The sequence below is a fragment of the Apus apus genome, chromosome 9 (assembly GCF_020740795.1).
Source record: "Apus apus isolate bApuApu2 chromosome 9, bApuApu2.pri.cur, whole genome shotgun sequence".
Lineage (NCBI taxonomy): Eukaryota > Metazoa > Chordata > Aves > Apodiformes > Apodidae > Apus > Apus apus.
Window position 1 is genome coordinate 1,532,531 of NC_067290.1, and position 23,477 is coordinate 1,556,007.

At 40.4% G+C, this 23,477-nt stretch overlaps 1 protein-coding gene across 2 annotated transcripts in view; it reads right to left on the reverse strand.

Moving 5' to 3' along the window:
• The window catches only part of HDAC11 (histone deacetylase 11), a 29,452-nt gene extending 10,354 nt beyond the window's left edge, over positions 1 to 19,098 (reverse strand). The window contains exons 1-7 of one of the 2 annotated variants that reach the window (XM_051627476.1): positions 19,041 to 19,098; positions 17,568 to 17,716; positions 14,618 to 14,718; positions 8,955 to 9,071; positions 3,965 to 4,007; positions 2,512 to 2,588; positions 641 to 703 (exon numbers count right to left, since the gene is read on the reverse strand). In XM_051627476.1, coding sequence (XP_051483436.1) covers positions 641 to 703; positions 2,512 to 2,588; positions 3,965 to 4,007; positions 8,955 to 9,071; positions 14,618 to 14,718; positions 17,568 to 17,716; positions 19,041 to 19,042 — 552 coding nt within the window. In that variant the 5' untranslated portion in view covers positions 19,043 to 19,098. The remainder of the gene's footprint in view (positions 1 to 640; positions 704 to 2,511; positions 2,589 to 3,964; positions 4,008 to 8,954; positions 9,072 to 14,617; positions 14,719 to 17,567; positions 17,717 to 19,040) is intronic. The other variant, XM_051627477.1, reaches the window with a different exon arrangement.
• Positions 19,099 to 23,477: the final 4,379 nt, after the last annotated feature.

Below are 23,477 nucleotides of genomic sequence, written 5' to 3' on the forward strand. Positions count from 1 at the left end.
GCCATGGGGTACTTAAAAATGGTTTATTTACACATAACAAATTATCTTAATTGCTTCCAATGGGTGCATTAACTGCTTTTCTAGAAACACTACTCCCCTCCTCTCAGGATTTCTTTTGGAAATCTTACCCAAGATGAGATTTGTTCTCAGTACCCACAGTAAATCACTCTACCAGGTGAAGAGTGATGTACTCTTTCCTTCATCAGCCTGAAGCTAGGTTTTCCATGAAACACTGAAAGACAAATTCATCCCCTGCAAAGGCTGCTGCAGCCATCACACTCACTGAACTAACCATAATTCTGTTTCAAGAGATTCTTGTTTCTTCTGGGATACTGACCTACTCTGGAGACTGTCAGGCCTCACATCTGTATGTAACTCAAAAATATTTTTACATCTAGCCACATGATGGAGCTACAACTCAGTTTAATTCTATTAAACTGGCATAACAGCCTTTTAAAAACAAAACAGCCTAAAAAAAACATAAAATAATGACTAAACTGTTCCCAGTTTCTACCATTTTGATTAACTCTGTATTCTGTGAGTTGACAGTATTTACTACTAATGGAAAACAGTGGTATTTGTCACACACTTGTATTGCAAGCTAAACATCTGCAGCACTGCATACAGGTAAGCTACTCACCTGATGAGCATCCAGATCAATAATTGTGGCTTTAGACACCCCTGGTACTCTTTCAAATAAGAACTGGATAGACAAGCAAAGAAAAAGATGGAGAAAGTTATCAAGTTAGGTGACACTAACTGGAGGCTTGGTGCTTGCAGAGTGTATCACTGCTCTGACCTGAAAGTGGCACAAGTCTATTAATTTCATTCACCAAATAAACAGCTAGATTATTCTAATACACTTAATTGCAAAAGCTCTACTTATTCCACATACAACATGCATTTCAGAATCATCTGTGCAGGTATCTGCCTACCTGTAGAGAAAGTTGGTGGAGAGAGGGAAGAAGAATTTCTACTCATCTCATCTTTTTCCCACCAAGTACCAGACACAACATAGGATCAAGGATGTGCCTCCCTACAGCATCCCACACTAACTAGTAAAGAGGACTCCAGAAAAGGGGCACAAGTAAGTACCACACTGGACCCAGGGTAATAAATCCTGTGGCAGTAACCCTGGCTCTGCTCAGGTGAGCCAGCACATCTCTGCATCCCACAGCAGCCAGCCTTCAAGGGACAGGCCCAGGCCTGGAGTGGAACCAGTGACAGCAGGGTGAAAGCAACAGCAACAACTGTGGGCTGGGACCAGGTGAAGCAAGAGCTGGTCCCAGACATGGAGGAGCCAACTCACAAGTGAGGCTCATCAGCAGGGAGGGAGAAACACCCCACTGTGGTGGCATCCAACTGCACAAGCATTCATTATTCACTAGGAGGGTGGTGAGACACTGGCCCAGGTTGCCCATGGTTGCATCCCTGGAAGTGTTCAAGGCCAAGTTGGATGGGGCTTGGAGCAACCTGGTCTAGTAGGAGATCTATGCAGGGAGCTTAGATCTAGGTGGTCTTTTAGGTCCCTTCCAAACCAAACCATTCTATGATACATGATTCTATGAAAATCCACCACTTAGCAAAGGCTGCTGTAGGGACTGTATGCATTGAAGTCACTTTTATTAACAGAATTCGTTCCATGTCTGTGAAGAAAAAAAATATTTACCAATTCTGTGAGTCTGAACTTTGACAAATTGCCTTCTGTAATACAGACATGGCAAAACCCAATGATTTTGTACAAACTGTCACCTGCTATAATTTCTCAATCTGTACTTTAATGATGGGGAAAATATAACATTGTGGATTACTTTTCTGCAAATTACCATGTACAGAAATTAGAATGTTATGTCATACAGTGTGCTGCAATCAATAAGAGCTTTTTTATGTTTGATTATTACTAAAACTTTATAAATACTCCAGTGTACAAATATACCACAGCACATTTGATAAAAATAAGCCCTAATTGCAGAAGGCTCTTGCTTCAGCCTTTCAACAGCTAAATACCAAATGTAGTCATTCCCTTTCAGTGATTATTTTGGTGACATTCACATTTTTATTCATGAATTTGAACCACTCTGTGCAGTGTATAAGTACAGCTGATACAGAGAGAGGATTTCTGCCTCTGCATCCATCTTGATTGTAACCACTGAAACTCATGGAATTTCAGGTTCAACTGCAAGGCTAGGATAATGAGCAGTGAGGATATTAAAAGACAATCTGGTTTGGTTTTAATTTTTTTTTTTTTGCAAGAAGATGTTATTAATACAACTGTAGTGGTTCATATTTACCTACATCATTCTGACCCCTGCAACTCTTCCCTTCCACTCAACAATACTGCACACACGTTCCGTTCTGCAGCATCAAGCACCACATCCACTTCCCCATTCCTACCCTTTTATAGATGCCTCTATTTTCTCCTATTCAGATGTAAATTAGTGCTCATCAATTTATGTGGATTTTTTTCCATTTGCATAATTGTAGAACGTACCATTTAAGAGTACTTCTTACCTTTATAGCCAGAGTGATATCAGCATATGCACAAAATCCTCCACCTTTGTCACTTGAACAGTGATGAAAACCACCTCCTAAACAAAAATCATTGGAGATTAAAAGCTAGATAGGAAGGAACATTGATGGTCTTTGCAAAGAGACAGAGATCCCTTACATTTCAGGCACTTTTTTTCTTTAGCAAATTCCGTGCCTGGAGCTGTTAAACCCCTACCTAGCAACACAAAATATCTCACTGGGTTTCTGTAATTATCTTATATATGGCCAACCAGACCACCAGGCAAAGGACCTGCAGGTGCCCAAATTGAAGGGAATTGTCCCTTTCATCTAGCAACCATCCACAGATCTAAGAAATGGACACTGTAACACACAGTGCCTCCATGACAAGGCTTGGAAAGTTCAGGTCCCCCAGGCATGTTGGAGTTGTCTAATTGCCATTATGGGGCAGGTGGAAAGCTCTTTTCTAGGCTGAGCACCAGGTCAAAACAATACCACACCAAGAACTACAGTGTTAGCACTGTTTGCACAGGTCTGCAAACACTAAGACCAGAAGAAACTTCAAGAACTCCTATTGAAAACACAAACATATGTGCTCCTTACTTGAAAAAAAGTACTTAGACCTCCCCCTCTGTTTACCAAGAAACCTGCTACAAATATCTAAGCAAGAAACTGAGCAAGCTCACTTTATGTATCAGTAAATATGGCAGGCTTGTTGCTAAATATATATTAATTTTTAATAGTGGATATTCCCTTTGTAGAAGATGTGTGAAAGAAAGAACAGAAAAATCCCAGAATTGCTGAGATTTATGAAAGCAACAAGCCACACCTTGCATGACACACAATATTGCTTCAGTAGTTTACTGGTTTGCATTGCTATGGGCTGTGAGCAGGACAGCAAATTTATAGTCACTATATTCTTCATCATTTGTTCATTCAAATCTTTTTCAAGAAAAACTGCACAGTCAAAACCAGACACTAACTGGTACAGCCCTGCTCCCCAGCGTGCCCACCAACCCCTCAGTTTAGTAAAACATAAATTAGCTCCATGAAAGTGAATCTTCAAAAGTTAGTTCATAAGTTAATGAAATCAAATATTTTACTGAAACATATTGAAATATTTACATTTTCCCTTAATTTTTTCACACTGGTTCAATCCAAACACTTTTCCATATATATATATATATATATATATATAAAATATCCAGCTATTTGTTTTCTTACCAATAATGATTTTATTTAATGGTAAAACTGCAATACGGGTAATAGCAGCAGATGAGAAGACAAATCCACTATTTTTTTCCTTTTTTTTTTTCCTCCTTTAGAGGTGATTTTAGTTAAACTCAAGCCAGTTACTTTCTGTTATCAAGAACAGAGTAGACATCATGCTAAACAAAAATAATGGCTTTAAATGCACCATCTCAAGGATCATTTATTGCACCACACTTGTACTTACCCACATTGATTGCCCAGCCTCTGTCCACAGCAAGTTTTCCTGCCTTAAGGAAATGACAGTGAGAACTTCATGAATGGATGAGGCAAAGGTTCAGCACTGTCTGCTTCTACCCCAAATGCAACCCGTGGCACTGGGACATGCCCACTGAATTTTTGGATGTTTTACTATTGCAGGTCATTCTGAATCAGATCTCTGAATATGAGTCATACAAAACTATCCTCAGCATAACTAGCTGAAAAAAATATATGCTCTCGTATCTGTATTTCATTCTCTGGCAGTTGAACAGATCTAAAACTCACTGTGCTTTGCAGAGATGAACACTGACCCCCCTCAGGCAAATGACAAAGGGAAAGTACCAATGTTGGTAACAGTAAAAAATTAGCAATAATCTCCTATATCCTTCCTCTTAATGTAAAAATAGGAGACACATAAGCTCAAAACTCTGAAAATAGAGATGCACATAGCTTCAGCTGGGGGCTGGGGCAGAAAAGTGCTAGTGTATTAAGTGTCCTGGGACTTTTTTGTTTTTAAAATTATATAACACGCACAATATAGAATACTACTACTCTTTTTCCCTCCAAGACAGAAAAATTGTCCCTGTACCTCTCCTTTGAACTCAAATGACATTCCAGGAAAGTACTGAGAGACAGGAGATAGACAGGGCTCAAATTATGGCATTTTAATAGAAAAAAAATATTATTTTGGCCAGGAAGAGTTAAGCAAGTGTGTAAGTTCAGTATTCCTTAAATGTCATGTTTAAAAAAAGAAGATATTACTATCTATAATTAAAAAAAAGAAGAAGATAAAAGAACATATTATACATCATGTACAAAAGGAGGTTTGGATATTTGAGAATTCTTATTCACCAGTATTTATATCTGAACAGTTCTAATTTAGTATTAAGAAAACTACTGGGAAGGTAAACATTGTCCTGTTATGAACACATTAACTTACTTGCACAAATTAGATCTTCATAAAAGATTGTAGTTTCTGAACCATAAAACCCATTAAGGCACAGAGAAAGCACATTACCTCTGATTTAGCATACTTCCTAGGGATTCCTCACCAAAAAACAATCTTCCTATATTGCTAAAAATCATTAAGAAGTACAGAAACTCAACAGGAATTTCCATGACAAACAGGACCACCAGGAATAGCTGGAGACTGTCTGTACTTCTGCCGTGTACTGTACAAACGTCATTGTCTGATGAATCAAAATTGCCTTTGAAGTACACACCTATTTCCCCATAATGAATGATAAAAAAGGTAAACATAACCACATATGCCCCCAAGTTCAATGCAAAGGCTACCAGTGATGCCACCTGTACTTCAGGGGACATGATCCAAAGATATAACTGACAACTAGTGGCTGTCTCTTCTCCATGACCATATTTTTAACTAGTGAACACACATTTATGAAATAAAGGTAACACAAGCACAATGAAAATAATCACAAATATAAAAGTATTGGCTAGTTAGAACCACAGTGAAATAGATTTCTCTCAAGACCCTCAAGAAATATCTATAGCAGAATATTAGGAAACCCTAGAATCTTTCCAGTTATTTTTCTCTTCCGCCATTTCCTTCAGCCCTCATTACTACTGCACAAAAAGGCAACGGGGCTATGGGAAGAGAAGGCCCTGGATGTTCCTGTTCAGACAGGCCTTTGCAGACCAAAAACCCCCACCCCAATAATCACAGCTGACTGCAGGAAGAAGCAAGAGGGGAGAACTGACCAGGAGTCTGCAGTGATGCTGAAGGACTACATGGAGACTACATGGAGCTGCTACTTTGGGAGTGACAACCAGGAATCCAGAATTCTCTCTCTACACTACTACCCAGTGTATAACATACGGGTGGGTTTTTTTAATTAAAAAAAAATAAAAATAGTGAAACCACCCCCAACCTTCCCAGCAGTCCACTGAAAGCAGGATGAGTACAGAGCTATCAGGAAAACCAGTGTGTGGCTATTTCCAGCTCCTCCTGGTAAACTGCCAGGAGAGAGTGTTCCAGGTGGTTTATGCATGTTTGCATTAGGGGGATGCACAGTGTTCCACTTCTATCATCTCTGCTTGTGCCAGTTAACACCTACTCAAGGAGGCAGCACTTTGTTATCTAGCTTATTACCATAATCCAGTAAGTCTAAAGGTTTATACAGAATCTAGCATGTTCTTTCCAAACTCATACACATACACTTACTTTGTCCTTAAAGGTTAGTTTAACCTTTTCAATAGTTTATCTGGTTCTCTCACACTTACTCAGACTTTCAGACTTCAACAAAAGCATCAGACATGGCTGCACTGCTCAAGCACTTCCACGTATTTCCTTACCTCACTGTTCCTTGAATAACATGCACATCCAAGAAGACAGAGCAACACAAGAAAATTAAAATAGAATTAGGAAATGGGGTTTAAGAGGTGAGAACAATAGTTGAAGAAACAGAGTCCCAGGTGGGCAAGACACATCCAACTTTTATTTTGTAAGAGAAAGCCATTTATCACTCAGGTCTGAATAAAACCAGACTCAGCAGCCTGCAAGGATACCTAAATACAGCAAATGTCACGGGACTTGCTATTATCCTAATGATTTAGCAAGAAATCACTGGCCATTTTTATTTAACAGCTCAGAGAAATAAGCAGCAATTAACTTGCTTCACACACACAATTGCAACATCAGGGAGGTGACTTTTTGCTCTTTCCCTCTATCTCCATGTTCAAAAACTTACTGGAAATCTTCCTTTGCTGCTTCTCTGCTATGATCACAACCCTCACCTTTTCCTCTAGTCACAAACAAGACTTTTTTGGTCACCTGCATATTTATGTCAACACATTTTACAACTAGTCTGAGTACTTCAAGTATTGTGCAGCGTTACTGGACACAAATCGTGCTGCCCTACATTACTGCATTCCCTGTTGTAAATTTTAAAAAGCACCAGTTTGCAACACAGTTCAAACATAATGACACACTCAAACTTTTTGAAGAGCTCCAGACTTAAATATCTAAGACCAGGATTTTGAGTATTACAGAGTGAGTTAAGATTACATGCTTAGAACATTTAAATTGCACTGGTAGAAGATGTTCCTGAACCTTAACGGTAGCTGTTTAAACACAGTCACAAGCTGTCCAGTCCATTCTATTCCTTTCTCTACTACCTTTTGGTAACAAGTAACTGGCAGAGAGTTACTTTTACATACACACTTGCAAATCCAGCATCTGGATGGGCCGTAGATTTAACAGAGTACTCAAATACTGAAAGAAACTGCCATTTTTTTTCTGATTAAAAAAAATCAGGCACTGAGTAGATCTATCATTTAAAAAGTAAATACAACAGAAAAGCAGGATATTTCATCTTGCCTTAAAAATCTGGTAACAACTGGCTCTCTGTTTTCATTTTAGCAACACCCAAGAAGGCTGAGACTTACTGGTGCCCAGATCTTTTGAGCTCACAAATGACAGTAGCAACAATTCACTCATGTCAGCCCCATGAAACTAAGGAAAACTTTGAGAATTGTTTCACCAAACCCAAACCCTTGGGCTCACTGCCATCATTCTCCTAGGTCAGACTCACAAATTCAACACTTTTCATTGTTCCTGAAAACCATACTGCACTACCTTTTATGCACTAGTCATAGAAGAGCTCCTCCTATTATTTAAGTCTTTAATGAATTCTTGACATATTCACAAAGGTAAGCATTCAAAAACAAGAAATCTTGATTCCAGTGCACAGATTACCAAGTACCCACATTTCTGTTGATGGAAAGGGGAAGCTACCAATTTGCTTACTTCTAAAACAATGCCATTACTTTATCATTCATTTATGGCTTCCCAGTCTCTCCCACTCAGTATCTAGTGGTTGCAATAAATTCTATTCTCATATCTGCCACAAACGTACTCCAAAAGGTTTGCCAATTCTTCAATAACTAGCATCAAATAGATAGAGAAAAAGCAATATGGGCTTATATGCTATACACATGCACCTACTGTAACAGCTATCTTCAGCAACAGCAGCTAAAATGCAGCAAAGATCCATTTGTACCATAATATTGATGATTTCAGATAGGCCTATTTATCTCTTTATGTAACTGTTACAGCACAGTGTGTGTGAAGAGAGATCAGGCCTGCTACCATCTTCTCCCAGCACCACGTTGCACAGTCCCTGAACTCTGGCTCTAATATGACAAGGAAATGAAGGGCACAAAAGGTTCTGTGAGTTACTGGTTTACCATTATGAAGGCATCTTTTCCTCAGTACATGGTTTAAGTAAATCATTCCTGGCTCCAGCTATTAAATGTTTTCGTTCCTTCCACTTCCTCAACATCTCACAATGGCAGTTGTCAGGCAAAATTACATGTCTGGCAACACTTGCATGGCTCTTCTGAGCAGAGCACTAATTAGAAAACAATTCTGCTGAAGAACAACAGGCTCTCTCTCACTTGAGTACAGCTGGGCTGCTCATGTGGTATTTACAAGTAGGTAAACTAATGTTAATCATTAAAATGAGCAAGGTGATAAGATTTTTAACTTTAAACACCTGCCTAGTCTCTAGAGCAACCAAACCGTGCACCTCTTCCCATGCAGTACCAAGGCCATTTGGTAAATACATGTTTTAATAATACTTTCTGTATTATCAGTTTTGAAACCTCCCTGAAAAGGAACTTGCTTATATTTGAACACTATTCAAAACTAACTTGGTTTCTGTATGTGCCAGAAGTCCTGTCACATCTATCAGCTTGCTCAGGTTGCCCTGGACTGACTCCCTTCACTTCTGCAAACTATGGACCATAAAATCAGGTGTGTCCTTCACCTTGGCAGTCTCTAATAAGTGACATACTTTGCTCATGTTTAGGGCTGTACACTAACTCACCTCCCTCTACAGGGCTCCAGCCTTTGAGTTCTACAAAACAAGAAAACTCACACATTTATATATATTCAAACTCACATTCACATATACTAGTTTGACTATGATAGAAGTGAATCAAGAGCACCTTACCATTATTGTTCCTCCTGTCTGGGTTCGTAGAGGTTTCAAAACTTTCCTCTGAACAAGGAAATTGGGAAGAAAGGCAACAGGTGGGATTTCTGTGATTGTAGCCACAACAAATGACCACTACAAGGGGGGGAAAAGAAAATTTCAATTCATATAGCCTGTCTTAATGATGGCATTTAGATCTCTCCTCAGTGGCTATTTACCAAAAAGGAGCTCGCAGGTCCTTAGAGAGATTTTAAATAATTTTAGACTAAGGTAACTGCAGCAGTCCTTATTAGCAACCACCAACTAGGTTCATCCTCAAGCTGTTAACTATGAGAATCATCACTTTCAATCACCATCACCAGGTTTTTCACAATTTAGTATCAAACTGTAATACATCAGCAATTTGTCAGCCCACTAGTAATTCAGAAAATCTAATATCCCTGGTATTAGAAGGAAGACTGGTAGGATGTCCTTCAGCAGTATTAATAGCAAGCTACACTTGATACATTGTTCAAACCTAAAATAACTTTTCCCCTTCAAGTCAAAAGGATATACCAAGGAGAAAGGAAAAACAACTCAACTAAGAAGTTCAAGTACTTAAGTGAACACAAAGTGCAAATTTTACCATGGAAAATTGATGAAAATGTATACAGTATATTAAACACTTCTGGAACATGTTTTAAGGAAACATTTTGTTAAAAAGTTGTATCATCAAGAATATGATTTGAAGGTTAGCACATAAAATTTATGCAATATGTAAATGCTTTTTTTACAAACACATATAGATTACTTCAAAGAACTTCCACTAACCTTCTAGTGATAACAGTCCAAAATATACTTCAAAGCCTAAGTCACAAGCAGGACTATACCTTTTCATCCAATAGCAAAACATTCAGGCACCAAGATTTATGGATTTGACACCTTGTACAAAGATTCTGAATAGATCCTATTTTATTCAATATTAGGAAATTTAGCTAGTGGTCCATTCTAACCAAAGACAATTACATGCCAATCTCAGGGTCCCTCTGATACTAAGAAAAAAAAAGAACAAACAAACAAAAAAACCCAAAAAACACACACACAAAAACCCCACCTTAGGCTACTTTGGCTTCTCAGTCACCAGTGTTTCAACTACAAAGTACCATTGGGTGGGGCAGAGGGGTGGCTTTATTCTTAAAATTCTTTAGTACTAATTATATCTTCATGATTTTAAGCTTACTACTTTTATATTATAAGAGATTAATCTGTTACCATACTATCAGCTCTCCATCAAAGTGCTTTGATAGAAGTCCCTCTGCAAGGTATTTTAGCACTTAAACAAGCATGGTGTAAAACACTAGATTCAATCCTGTTGTTCTAAAAAAAGGAATTGAAAAGGTCACATTTCACAGTGTCACAGAATCACACAGAATCACAGAAGGGGTTGGAAGGGACCTGGAAAGATCCTCTAATCCAACCCCCCTGCCAGGGCAGGATCACCCAGAGCACATCACACAGGAACTTGTGCAGGTGGGTTTGGAAAGTCTCCAGAGATGGAGACTCCAAAGCCTCTCTGGGCAGCCTGTCCCAGGGCTCTGTCACTCATTTAGATACAATAAATTTTGATCTCAAATGTGAACAAAGACCACAAAATTTAAGAAAGTTTTAAAACAACAGTTAAAAAAAAGTAATCTCAACAGGAAGCAGTGGGAGCAATAAAGATTCAAATCACCATATCTGCTGCTGCAGATTGGTAAGTGAACACAAGAAATGCACACATGGTACGAGCAGAGTGAGCAAAGCTTTCTTGGCAGCTGAGGACACTTCCAGAACAGTGCCAAAGACTTTCACTGCTTCAGACTTAGTCCTTCACTGTATTTATGTAACTCCTAACACATGGGAGAAAAAGTCATTTGACTGTGAGGAAAGTCTCGAGCTTTAAGAATGCAGATACAGGCTAATGAAAATGCTTCTAAAAATCGCCACTAAAATATCTGAGAAATGTGTCACCTCAAACTGGGGACACTACATTTTTTTCTTCAATGCTTTTGTTATCCAATGTCATGCAATAAATTCTCAGAACAGCTATATATATTCTTGAAAAAGAAACTAAAAGGAATTGGTTTATAAAATGGTATACTTTTTCATATTGTAAAAATAACTTTGAACAAAGACTACATTGTGTTGCCTTTTGTGTTATGCATTCATTGCATTCCACCATTTTAAAACAGCCAACAATACTTAGAAAACAGGCAATCTTATTCTCTAATATTTAAATTTAAATTGCATTTAAATCTTTGATAAGGTTCTGGAGCTTGTCCCAGCTTCAAGGGAAAATTAAAATTCACAGACTTACAAATCCAACACCAAGCAACTAACATGGTTTTATATTTAGAAGCTTGCTAGGGACAAAACTATTTGAGCCCATTTTCAATACATAAAGTATGTTTCTAGCTTGAATTAACATGAGATAAAATCATAAAGAAGAGTAGGAAGCTTGCAGTTTCCACAGAAGGTGAAGGTCAAGGTATGACTGCACTATTTTCAGTAGGAATAAGACACCAAGCTGGGAGAAATCAATGACAGCCAGGTCATAAACCCAAGAAAACCAAACAACCACACAACTTTAGTGCACCAGTCTCCCCAGTGAAGAGCTGGAAATTAATATTAAAGGAAAGACAAATCACTGTAAACCAAATGCTGCTTCACTCTCAAGAGGTTTAATATGTGGTTTTGCTTCAAAGAATGCCCTGCAGCATCACAGGGTGGTATAAATACTGAAACCTGTCAAACCTCGTTTCCTTGTTCAGTGTTTTCTCCAAACATACTTAAATATCATTACCTTTAGAATAACCTTTTTATATATTTCTGCAGACCTTTACCTAACACATTACATGAAAAATGAATTTGATCCCCTTCACCTAACTTATCTGCTCTTATGACTTTTAAATTAACATTTCACAACAAAACACCACTCGCCTTCATAAATTTTTCACCAATTAAGTTTATAAAAATTAAGCAAGGAGAAAACATGAAGTAGGAAGTGAAGAGAGAAAACAGATGACAGCACAAGAACTGCTTGAGTTGAGGAATTTTAAGCACTTCTGAAGGTGCCCATTTCATCCAAACCAAAACCACAGGTTTTCAGCTGCCAACTCACCTGTGGTCACTAGCACAATGCACATAGCCTAAGATGCACTCTGTGCTGGTTTATCTGAACATCTAAAACAGCCACAAGTGTCACAGGCTGAACTGATTCTTTTGAGCCTGCTCCTACTGCCTTCATTCCCCAGAGACCTGCTGCCTTCCCCAGGCATGCTGCCCACAGCATCATGTGACAGGGAGGCAGGTACCCCTGGTCTCATGCCAGGTGCACTCACACAGCCAGGGAAGAGCCACAACACACAAGCACTTGAGCACCAGATAACACTCCCTATAATCAAATCCATCCACTTTTCCCCAGGCATAAAAATTCACATTTTTAATAAAGTGACCAACTTTTTATTTTTTAAACCAACACAATTTGCAAATATAAAAAACAGATCAAAATGTGTAGCTCCAATGGGTTGATCACCTGCTTGAGATGACTTTCAGAGAAGACCATCTTGCATTTGGCTGGGGCACAAGCATCAGCCCCATCACATGCATTTCAGTACTCACATTTGTTACCACAGACCCTCTCGCAGATCAAAATGGTTCAAGGGAAAGACCTGGTCTGCAACTGGCTCTAACCTTGCTGCCTATTGCCTTGCAAAATTTCAGAATGCTGCTGTGCAGGAAATTCATTATTTTACATAACACTAGAAACAGGCAGTAAGTGGAAAAGTACAGCAAGCAAATTGGCCAAATTCTTCAAAGGAATAACTGAGAGGGAATCAACTTCATTGAAAAGGCCAAGCTTTTTTGTAAGGCCCAGTCATGTTACCTCCAGCAGGGAAACAGGGAGACCCTGCCTTCCAACACACAAGTGATTTCCAATACTGTTTGATCTATTGTGTGCACACCATTCTCTTTTCCTTCAACCAGCCTCGAGTCAGCTTCTTCAGCTGCTGCCAAAGACACCCACCATCACCTCCTCTCACAAGTCTATGGAATTTCCTACCAAATTCATGCCCACATTTTAAATAAAGAATACTCAAGTGATCCATTATTTTAAGACAGCTAGGCATCCCCAGAAACACAAGCACCTTTGTAGTCTTCAGAGCTGATCTAACACAAAACTGTCATTTTTTGGTAGATCTGTATTTATCTGGATTTAAAAAAAAAATACAGGCTTTAGATAAGGCAATACAGAGGATACCCTGAGTCTTCTCATGTCTACCCATGTTATTTTGCATTTGCAACACTTATCTTTGCTGTTTGGCAGGAATTTGCTGGCATGACCAATACAACTTCTTCCAGTTTCTACACTTGATGGAAACACTCTTTCAAGGGGAACGAGAGATAGACAGGTAATCACACCTGAATGCACATGACAGGACTGGTTTTGAACACCAAGACAACAGGTATACACCCAGTTCCCTGTGAAGCCATCCTGTAGGTGCTAAAAATATTATGGTATTCCAAACTGAGCTAGGCACATTACAGCCTGCTTCAAAGAAGTTATTCAGTAAAAAAAGGTGGGTGGTTCTCAGGAATTAAAAGCCCAGTATCAAGAATAGATGTAATAAGATCAAATCTAACAATGTATGAAATGGCATGTAATTTTACAGCAAAGAATGAAGAAGCCTGAGAGAACTCAAGAAAGGAGTAAGAGTGAAAAAAGTTCACACAAATAATAGATTCCTTACACAGAAAAAGAAAACATTCCAGAAATAGCAATACAAGGACTCTCACTGTGGAAGGGCAAAGATGACTCAAAATAACTTTTTAAATTATGAAACAGAAGATTATTTCTAATGCAAATCCCTCCTCTGCCCTCCAACCAGAAAGCTGCAAAATAAAAGCAGTACCACCTGCACTCATGCTCCACCTACAGATGACTGAATATATTCAGAAACAGAGATTTTACACATTTGTGTTTTAAAGTTACAGTGAAGTTTGACAAATGGAGGTTTAACTTAGAAATATCCAAGAAATGCTCTTTATCCCCTGTTGAATATATAGTCCTGTGTGAGCTGGTATTGGAAACCTTCACACACAGGTAACATGCAAGGTTGTGCCTCTACATTGACCTTTCAACTCTCTCCATATTCCACTGACACAGGCAGTGTCAAAGACTGAAGCCAATATTTCCCCCTGCAACAGACTGAGAACAGCATCCCTACATGGATGCTCTTTTGAGATTACATAAACCCCAAACTCATCAAGCAATCCTGGAATTAAAAAACATTAAAAAGTACTCTATTTAGTGCTCTCCAATGTACTTTCAATTTCAGACCATATTTGACTAGACTAAAACAAAACTTACACATCCTGGTACTAAAGAGAATATCGGAATATACTGCATCTCAAACATTAACATTTTCCTTATTTTCATTTGACTTTGTTGACATACCTTTTCAGGACACCTATATAACACGGCAGACCCTCTTTCCCCTCTGTGAATTCCCTTCTAAGTCTCTGTTTTTCTTTCAGTATTACCAAAGACTACATCAAATAAAAAATACACAACTCTATAATCTGTAGAAGTTGATTCTATGATAAATCTAGACACTAATGCTAGACAATTTAATTGAAAAACACATTAATAAGTACAGCACCTTTAATTTATTAAGGTAGCGCCTTGTGTGAACAACCAAGAGATCTTCATCAGTAGCTTCCCGTGCCTGTACAATCAAGTCATCTGCAATTAGTTTTTCTTCTGAAACAGGAGAGAAATAACAATTGGCATTTTATACCATCACTTAACTTCCCATATCCCACCCTGTCAAAGAGGTTACTTTGACCTTGATATAGTAACTTCCTCTGTAACGTAAATCACTGCAACAACTTTTGTTTACTCAATGTTTACAGATTTTCCAAATACATACCCACCAGACAGCTAAGCTATTAAGTTGGTGGGTATATGATAAATATTGTTTAGAGAAAGCTTTCAGAGTGCAATCACAATAACTTCTTGTTTAAACTAAAAGACAAGACAGATGGTGACAGAGGATGGACAGGCACAAAAGAACCCTTACAGTCTAGGGCTTGATACCCTGGGGAACTCTTGGTGCTCACATCATCAAATATTCACCACTCCTTCACATGCTTTAAGAAATTCCATGTTTGATATTAGTATTTTGTTCCCTATATCAGAGGGGAGTAAAAAAACCCCACAAAATTCAATATAATTGCTTGGATGCTCATGGAAGCAAATGCTTATACTTAATTCAGATATTTCTGTCACAACCCTACCTCCACTTAATTTCAAGAAACACCAATGACCAGCTATTAATTCCTCCCCTTAGAGACCAAAAGATAGATACTTTTAAAACCTAGTTTTATAAGAGCAAGCTACAAAATATCACTCCAGGATTTCAGAATGTGATAAAAGATAATACTTTTGAATGTATTCATCTGGATATACTTGCCAGAAAGTTCAAGTTAGGGTCAACAAAAAAAGCCAAGCAGTGCAGAAAAACAACATTGCTTCACAGATGATCACTACAAGCAACAAATATAAGGCCCCATGCTGATCTTCCCAGGCAAATTTTGATATTTAATTGTTGCATGGCTCAAGTCTTTTAAGACTGCACCTTGTCTGTAATTTATACTTGGAGGAGCAAGAAAACAACTCACAACATGAGAGACTTTATTCTAAAGTTACACAAGAACAGCACCTGCAACAGTATTTTTTTTGGCAAGCTTCTGTTGCTCCTGAGTGAGGCCTGAGGAACATTTTCAGGCATTGGTGGCAGACAGAAAGCCAGCCTGCCAACAGCTTCCTTGTCAGGAAGAAGAAGGTAAGTGTAGAAAGATTTTCACTGGTGATTTTCCAGAAGATAAGAGGGAACAGCGGAGGTCAGCTGTTGCCAGGAGTTGCTGCAGAGCCACAGAAAACCAGGAGTGTCCTGGTGTATCCTGTGGCTTCTTTCTCCTTTACAAAGCAAGAAAAGTAAACTGGCCCAGAAAAAATAACTTTCCGTGAAAGACTGAGACTAAAGAGAGGACAGTTCATACAGAAAAGAGCTAGAGGAAAAGACTTCACACACAGAACAGCGGAAGTTTGAATTAATTAAGAAAATGGTCATGGTGGCACCCAACACTTTCAAATAATTAAGGCTGTAAGAGGGAAGACCCAAAACTCAGCTACTAAGCTACTCAGACTGCCATGACCTCTCAAACATGATGGACAGAGGCTCAGCAATTTCATCCACCAGCTCCCTCAGAACCAGTGGGTGAATCCCATCAGGTCTCCTTGAGGTATCCTTCATGTATATTTTTGATGTATAAGTTCCTTGATGTATTTCTGCCTATATCTTCCAATTTGTTCAAACAACAACAATGAGCACCATCACAAGTTCTGCCTGTCACCAGAAGAGTCTCAAAGCTCCTCCCAAACATTATCAGAAGAATATCATGAGGTTGACAAAGAATGGATTTTTAACAAGCAGTGCTGATCTTTCAGCCTGAAAAGTACCACTTGCCAGCAGGTTGTCTGCAGTTTAAGTGGAGTAACTAAGCCACATCTCACAGCAAGCAGGTGACTAACACCTGTAGTTTCACAAGCCACGAGGAATGCGCTAGTTCTGGTCACACCAGGTGTAAAGCAGTGGAAGCACAAGGCTATATGAAGCCAGACACAGTACTCCCAAACTGCAATTCAGGTCTTGCAGCTAATGTAGAAGGAGTTCCATTCAGTGCTACAAAACTGAAGTCTGTGTTCTGTCTTAGTTCCAGGCTTGGTGCTCTAAAGAAAGGAGAAACCAGAACTACAAACAGCAGCTATCCTCAAGAGGGAACACTGCTTTCATGCCTTCATCTCCAACTGAAAGTGTCTGAATATCAAGACACAGCACGCGGAGTGATAGCCACAAGGCTCCAGCACTCTGCACCTAACTTGGGCTAGGCTTAAAGTCAAAATTCTGGTGCCTGCTTCAGATGTGGAAAGTGTTCAAATACCCCGCATGAACATTCCTCATAAAGACCAAGCAATTAAATTCCCCTCCATGCTTTCCTTCAAACTGCAAAGACCAGAAATACTTAAGATGGTCTATGTTTCTCCTCACTCCTTTCTACTGTCTTGTAATGCTCTGGGCCAGTATGAAGTGAAGCAGTTACTCTAACTAGTATTATTCACACCTCTGCAGAGAGCATATCATTTAATGGAGCTTGAATTTTCAATCACATTTAGTGAGTTTCATGCTGCACAGACACCATGACTGAGACAAAAGCAAAACTGTGGGTTTATTTAGTCAAGTGTTTGCTGTAACACTACAGTTTCACCTTATAAATATTTCATAGGCAACATCTTCAACAATGTGCACCACATCCAGTCACCTCAGAAATCCTACAATCAATTTAACTGGCTAAGATTTAATCCACCAATAGAAGAAAACACTAAAGTACTCCAAATATGACTACAGAGCATAGCTTAAATCTACATGATGAGCAAGGAAGACGTAAAGTCACCATTATATTGCCAATTATTCACATAAATGTGCCAACTACATAATTCCTATCAACTTCTGTGCAAGCAGTCTAAGAGGCACCTTCTTTTACTTTTACCTTTCAAGAAATTGATTACTTTTCCCCACTTCCCTGCATCAAATGGATGCAGCTTCTCAAGTCCCACGAAGGTGATGTTGTAGTCTGGAGAATACACGATAGGCCAGCATGCTGAGGGCGGATCCACGTACAGCTCAGTTCTGTGAGGCCTTGAAAAGCAAAAACCAACCCAGTCACCATCCTCAGCAGCAACTCGCAAAGCTCAAAGTTTTTCACTGAAACCCCAAATTACAAATGTGAGTCCTTTTAATAACTAGCTTTACATTAGGAAGGATTCCTGAAGACGCTATTTCCCACTGTTACTGAAGGAAAAACTTTGTTGTTCAGCAGGAGGGTCAGAGAGAGTAACATCCCTCACCTCAAACCAGCACAGCTAAACTCTTTAATTAATCAGTAATGAGGGGAAAAAAGAATAACCAAAGAATACATGCTAATGAAATAGGCATCACAAGTTCATTGCAGACATTTAATAGAAACATTTGCTTCTCTCCCCTTGTCTTTCCAAGTTCATTAAGCACCTCTAGCTTAAAAGCTTTTACAGACAACTAAACCTTCAACAAATATGTCTGGACTCACATCTTACAGTCTGTATGAAAGCACAACAGGGACAAACCTAAACCACACTGCTCCTATACGTGATGCTTCTAACAACACAAGGTTAGAAAGGTTTCTAGGCTCCTTGCCTACGAGCAGCAGATTACTCTGTGAGCAGCAAAAGGAAAGAGGGCTGGTGTTGTACCTGTGCAGCACACAAACACGGGACGTCCCTTCCAACTCCAGATCTCGTGCCCACAGCCTTTAACCAATACTCTCCTTTCTCCCTGCTCCAAGCACCTGTATTCTCCAAAACCCGGCGGCACAGCCAGCTCGGAGCCCTCCTTAACAACCTGCTCCGCAGCTACCAAGGCTCGGGCTGAGGACTCGGGGGTGGGACCAGGTTATCCCCAGACTGCTCCGGGTCCCCCCCCCCAAAAAAAAAAAACACCCTTCATTTCAGTTTGCAGACTTCGCAACTACCTGCGCGAAACAGAAGGGTCCCCCCCCCCCCCCTTTTGTCGGGTGAATACGAACAGAAAAAAAAAAAACCACCTCTTTTCTTCCCGGCTCACAAACACCCTCGTAAAATCTGGTTAAAAACGAGACCAAAGATGAAGATAACGAAGGTTTCTCGCCAGCACCCGCCGCCCACAGGCGCGGACAAGGCTCCCCCGTCCCACCCGCAGCCCAAGGCGGGTTTTGTGCAGCACCCAGTGAGGGAAGGAGACGCTTCCCGGGCTCTCCCTCCCTCCCTCCCTCCCCCCGGGGACACCTCAGGCCGCAGCGCCAGGCCGGGCCGGGCCCGGGGGCTGCCGCAACCAGCGCCCCGGCTGTGCGGCCTGCGCGGGCCGGGCCGGGGCTCCGGCAGGGCCCGGGAACCGGGAACCCACCTCCCTGCTCCCCGCTGCCCCCGGGCCGGCTCCCCGCGGTACTCACATCCCCGGGCGCCGGGCAGGCCCGGCCGGCAGCTCCAGCTCCGCCCCGCACGGGCGGGAACCGGTGTCATCACAGGAGGAGGCACCGGGCGGGGGGAACGTCGCCAGCGGCCGGGAGAAGCAGCTGCTCCCAGGTAGGGGTTAGGAAAAAACCCGCAGCCCAGAGGTTCTGGGTGGTTTTTAGCATCGGCTGCTGGCGTGATTTCGGATCAAGGGCCTCGAAGCGATTCCAGGCGAGTCTTTCCCGTCTTTGGAGAGGAAAACTCGATTCTTGTTGTAAAAGAAAGCTGACAAGATAGCCGCTAAGTGAAGAGACACGGCAGCAGAATGAGGAGAACCAAGGTGAAACAGGGGGTGAGTCTTAACCGGGCAGCAGAGCTCCTGGTTTTGCCAGGGTCACCCCAAGAACACCGCCCCTAAATTCAGGCACACCAGAGAAATAAGCTAGTTTCAAGTCAAAAGGCAAGCTCTAAGTGTACTAATCCTGCTTGAATACCTACAAAAAGCATTTCTTATACCATCGTACAGCTAAATCAATAATACCACCGTGAAAAATGGCCCATCGATAGCAGCGAGATCTATCAAACCAAGGATAAATGCACAGAAGTGTTCTTTTCTCAGGAGGAGTAATGTCTCTTTATGAGTGCTCCAGATAAATGTCTTTCTTCATAAAATATGCTGGCTTTGGCTTGGCATTCAGTTTTGATGGATGCCTGGACTTCACCTTGGTATTTATTTAGCAGCAGGAGACTGTTATCCCAAGAAAACATTCTATCCCTTTGACATTATCTTTTAATTAACATTTCTTTTTGTTCTGGCCTTTCATGCTCTTGCCTCAGTATTAGTTCAGCATATCTACCTGCTATTCCTAGTTACTGAATACTTAATGCTTGGTGCTTAATTAGAGTTAGGTGTTTGATTGCTTGGTTAACTAGGTACAAAGTTATTTAGCAGGTTATTTCATTTTAGTTTAACTATTAAGCTGAAATTAAACGTGTACTTGCAGACCAGTTTCCATATTTGTTGGATGTTGTAAAATTGTTTTGGAATGCCCTGTCCTGAGAATCATTCACATCTAAACTATGACATCACACTTCTCCAAACGGGAAGTTTGGTTAGTCATTCCTTTTTGCAACCCCCAAAATCAAATGGAAACACCTACTGGTGTGTTTGGGCCAGCTGTGACCTTTGTCGCTGTCATTCTCCTCATCCTCATCCACGCTAAGCTGGGTCTCACCTGCAGGCTGGTGCCCCCCAGGCTCCCAGTAATGCCTTTCCCTCTGGTCAGCCCTAGAGATGTGCTCTCTTGGAGGCACCCTGAGAACATGCTGTGCTTATTTAGCCTAAGTTCACTCTCGCTGGGGTACGATTCTTTTTGTCTCCAGCAGAAGAAAGACAATCAAGACATGGACCTATTTCCATGTAGGACACACTACTTCAGATACCATCAATCAGAAAATATTTGTAGTATGTATTTATCCTTTAGACATTCTGCAATTGATATTCTTGATGCTGCCGTAGTTCCAGGGAGCTGTAGTTGCCAACACTGAACACCCAACCAGGGCATCTGCACAAGGTCAGTCCTCACCCAGAGGAGGCACAGCCCTGCTGTGGAAACCTCCACAGTTAGCTCCATTATCACAAGTAGTTTTTAGCAGCTTTTAAACAAACCATACAGGGCATAATGTTGTTCAGTCATCTTTTTTGGGTAGGAAGGTAATTGTTTTCTCATTAATTAGATCCAAGATATGAAAGAGAATGACCCATGCTGTGTTTTGGACATGCTGAGCTCCATTTTGCTGCCAGCAGACTCTTCAAGGCAAATGGATTAGGAAGCCTTATAGCATTATAGTATTTCTTTATTAACTAGTACTCTGAAAAAAAGCTTTTTAAAAGCAAATTATCTTTTTACAACATTGCAATATTTAAAACTAAGTGAAAAATAAATAAATAAACATGGCCATGGCCATGGAGCCATCGGGCACCTGGTTGTGAAGATCAGCAGACAAGGACAGTGATGTGTTCCTTCCTGACAGTGAGTCAGGCCTGTCCTCCCCACCACACATAAATTTGCCTGCTTGTCAGGTCCAAGGCCAAATGCCCAGTGAAGCACTGCTCATCTCACACTCCTCTGCACAGCTCCTGCCAAGAAACTTAAAGCACAATCCAAGTTCTGTTTTCTCACAGTTGTCAAAACCATTCTCAACAGAAGCAATTTAGTCTGGGTTCTGTAGGGTCTGTAACAATTTTCTGCTTATGATGAGTGTGTGCTTTTATTGTAACAGACTTAGGTCATCTTATCCTATTTGCTGAGGACTTATGCTTGTTGCCTTACTTTTCTAATTTGTAAAGAGAAGATTAGAATTCCACAGAATTTTAAAGGAAATATCTTTCAACCAAAAGTGTGGATGAGCTATTGCAGAACATTTTGTGAATGTGAATTAATTTAAAAGTTTATTATTTGTTTGATTCTGATTTTTTTTAATCAACATAGTTCATATTTACATATATAAAATACAAGTCTGTTAAGAACCAATCCATACACTAGGTGTGACCTAAGGCCCACCAAAAAGGTAATAAATTAGTCCTTGAATCCTCCCCTGCAGCAGGTTGACAGGGCTGATCCTCTCTTCTTCCTCCTCAGGCAGGGAAGCCTCCTTGGGTGAGATATTTTGACCTTTTGGGTATGGGTGAAAGCATCCCCAGGTATACTGTGTATTGTATACTTTTAGTATTGTTGCTAGCAATATTAACATCAAGTAATAGCACTGTTGTAGTCAGAGGATTTATCAACAGCTATCTCCAACTTGTTGTATCTGTCAATTTATATCTAACTACTTTGTCTTTGCCACTTTTGCAGATCCTCACTGCAGCCCTCACTTTAGGACGGTGGGACACACGCTAAGTGATCACACACATAAACACACACAATCCTTTAGTGTGAAACCACTGAATAAGACCTGGGATGTCAGACTGCAGCCCAGTCCCCCCAGCACCCCAGTGTAGCAGGGTTGTTGGGAGAGCAAGGGGACTGTGGTCTGAAATACTGTGGCTTTAACAGGAGGGTCCCCTCAACCACACATGTCACACACACACACTTCACAGCTTTTTGCCTCCTTGTGACAACAACATTAAGGATGATGCTGGGGTTCTCTGGTAAGGGAGTTTATTAACTGCTGCATCCCTGAAAGCACAGGCCTATCACTGTTGTAATAAATAACCAGTAAGCTATTGACTCTTAAGGTTTGGCCTTTTTAATGTGATCTTTGTCATCCTTCATGTTGAGAATCATAAAAGCATCTCTGAGGTTTTTATGCTGCCTTCCAAAGAGAAATACTTTTTAATAATGTGTCTCCAGCTTGGAATTGCTTCAGAAAATGGCCCTGTCCCTCCAGGGAACTCCTTTCAGGCTGTTCATGTGATTTGCCTCTTTAAAGTTCAGGAATCCACTTGTGTGGTTCTTTCTGAAGATGGGTGCCAGAGCGTGAGGTGCTGGCAAAATGAGCTGCTTTCAGCAAGCAGAAAAACAAGTCTGCCCAATGTCCCCAGTGAAAGAGACTGGCCAGTCAGGCCTGCTAGTAATTGTGCCAGTTTATTAAATCTGTTCATGTAACTTGTTGTACATTCATTCTTTAGTAGAACGAGGGAATCTGGCAAAAGTCCTTCATCAGCTTCTTGACCTCCCATAGAATACAAGATTACTTTCTTAGTTGTCATTTTCCATGATGGTGAAATTACTTAAGCATGATGAATGTTGAAACATGATTTCCATGTCAAGGGACAGTGAAGTTAGAAACAAAAGTCAGTGGTAGGAAATTCATGATACCATGAAAATTTGGACTACAGATCCAGGTATCTGTAATTTATACCAGTGATGTAACCTTTGGGTCACCTGTCTCACAGGATGAAGCACTATGATGCCAAAGGAGTTGATGCAAGTATTTTTACTCCCTAGAAACTTTCCAGTTACTGCCCAGAGCTGGAATAATGCAGGAGCTGGAATAATCCCAGTAGGTCTGATGAGGTCTGATGTGTAGTTATCCTCTTCCTCTATATGGAGGCAGCTGAGCTACCCCCAAAGCCTCACCCCCACTTCTTGTCACCACAACCTGTTCCCTGTAGGAAAAAAAAAAAAATCAGTGTGCAAGTCAGCTCATCTTGTGTCACTTGTGAGATGGGACTGAAATAAGAGCCACGTCACAAATAGCTTGCTGTCAAACAACTCTGAGCTGAGGATTTTGAAACAGGTAGCAGGACAAAATGTGCCACAGGTAAATTCAGGGATGAAACACTTTTAAAGGACCATACATAAAAGGGATTTTTTTATTTACATTGGGATTGACTTCTCCTGTAAAAAGTTTTAATAGCAACTCATTCTCTGAATTTCTACAGGAATTTTAATTTGTGTTTTTCAATCAGAAAATAATATCTTGAGATC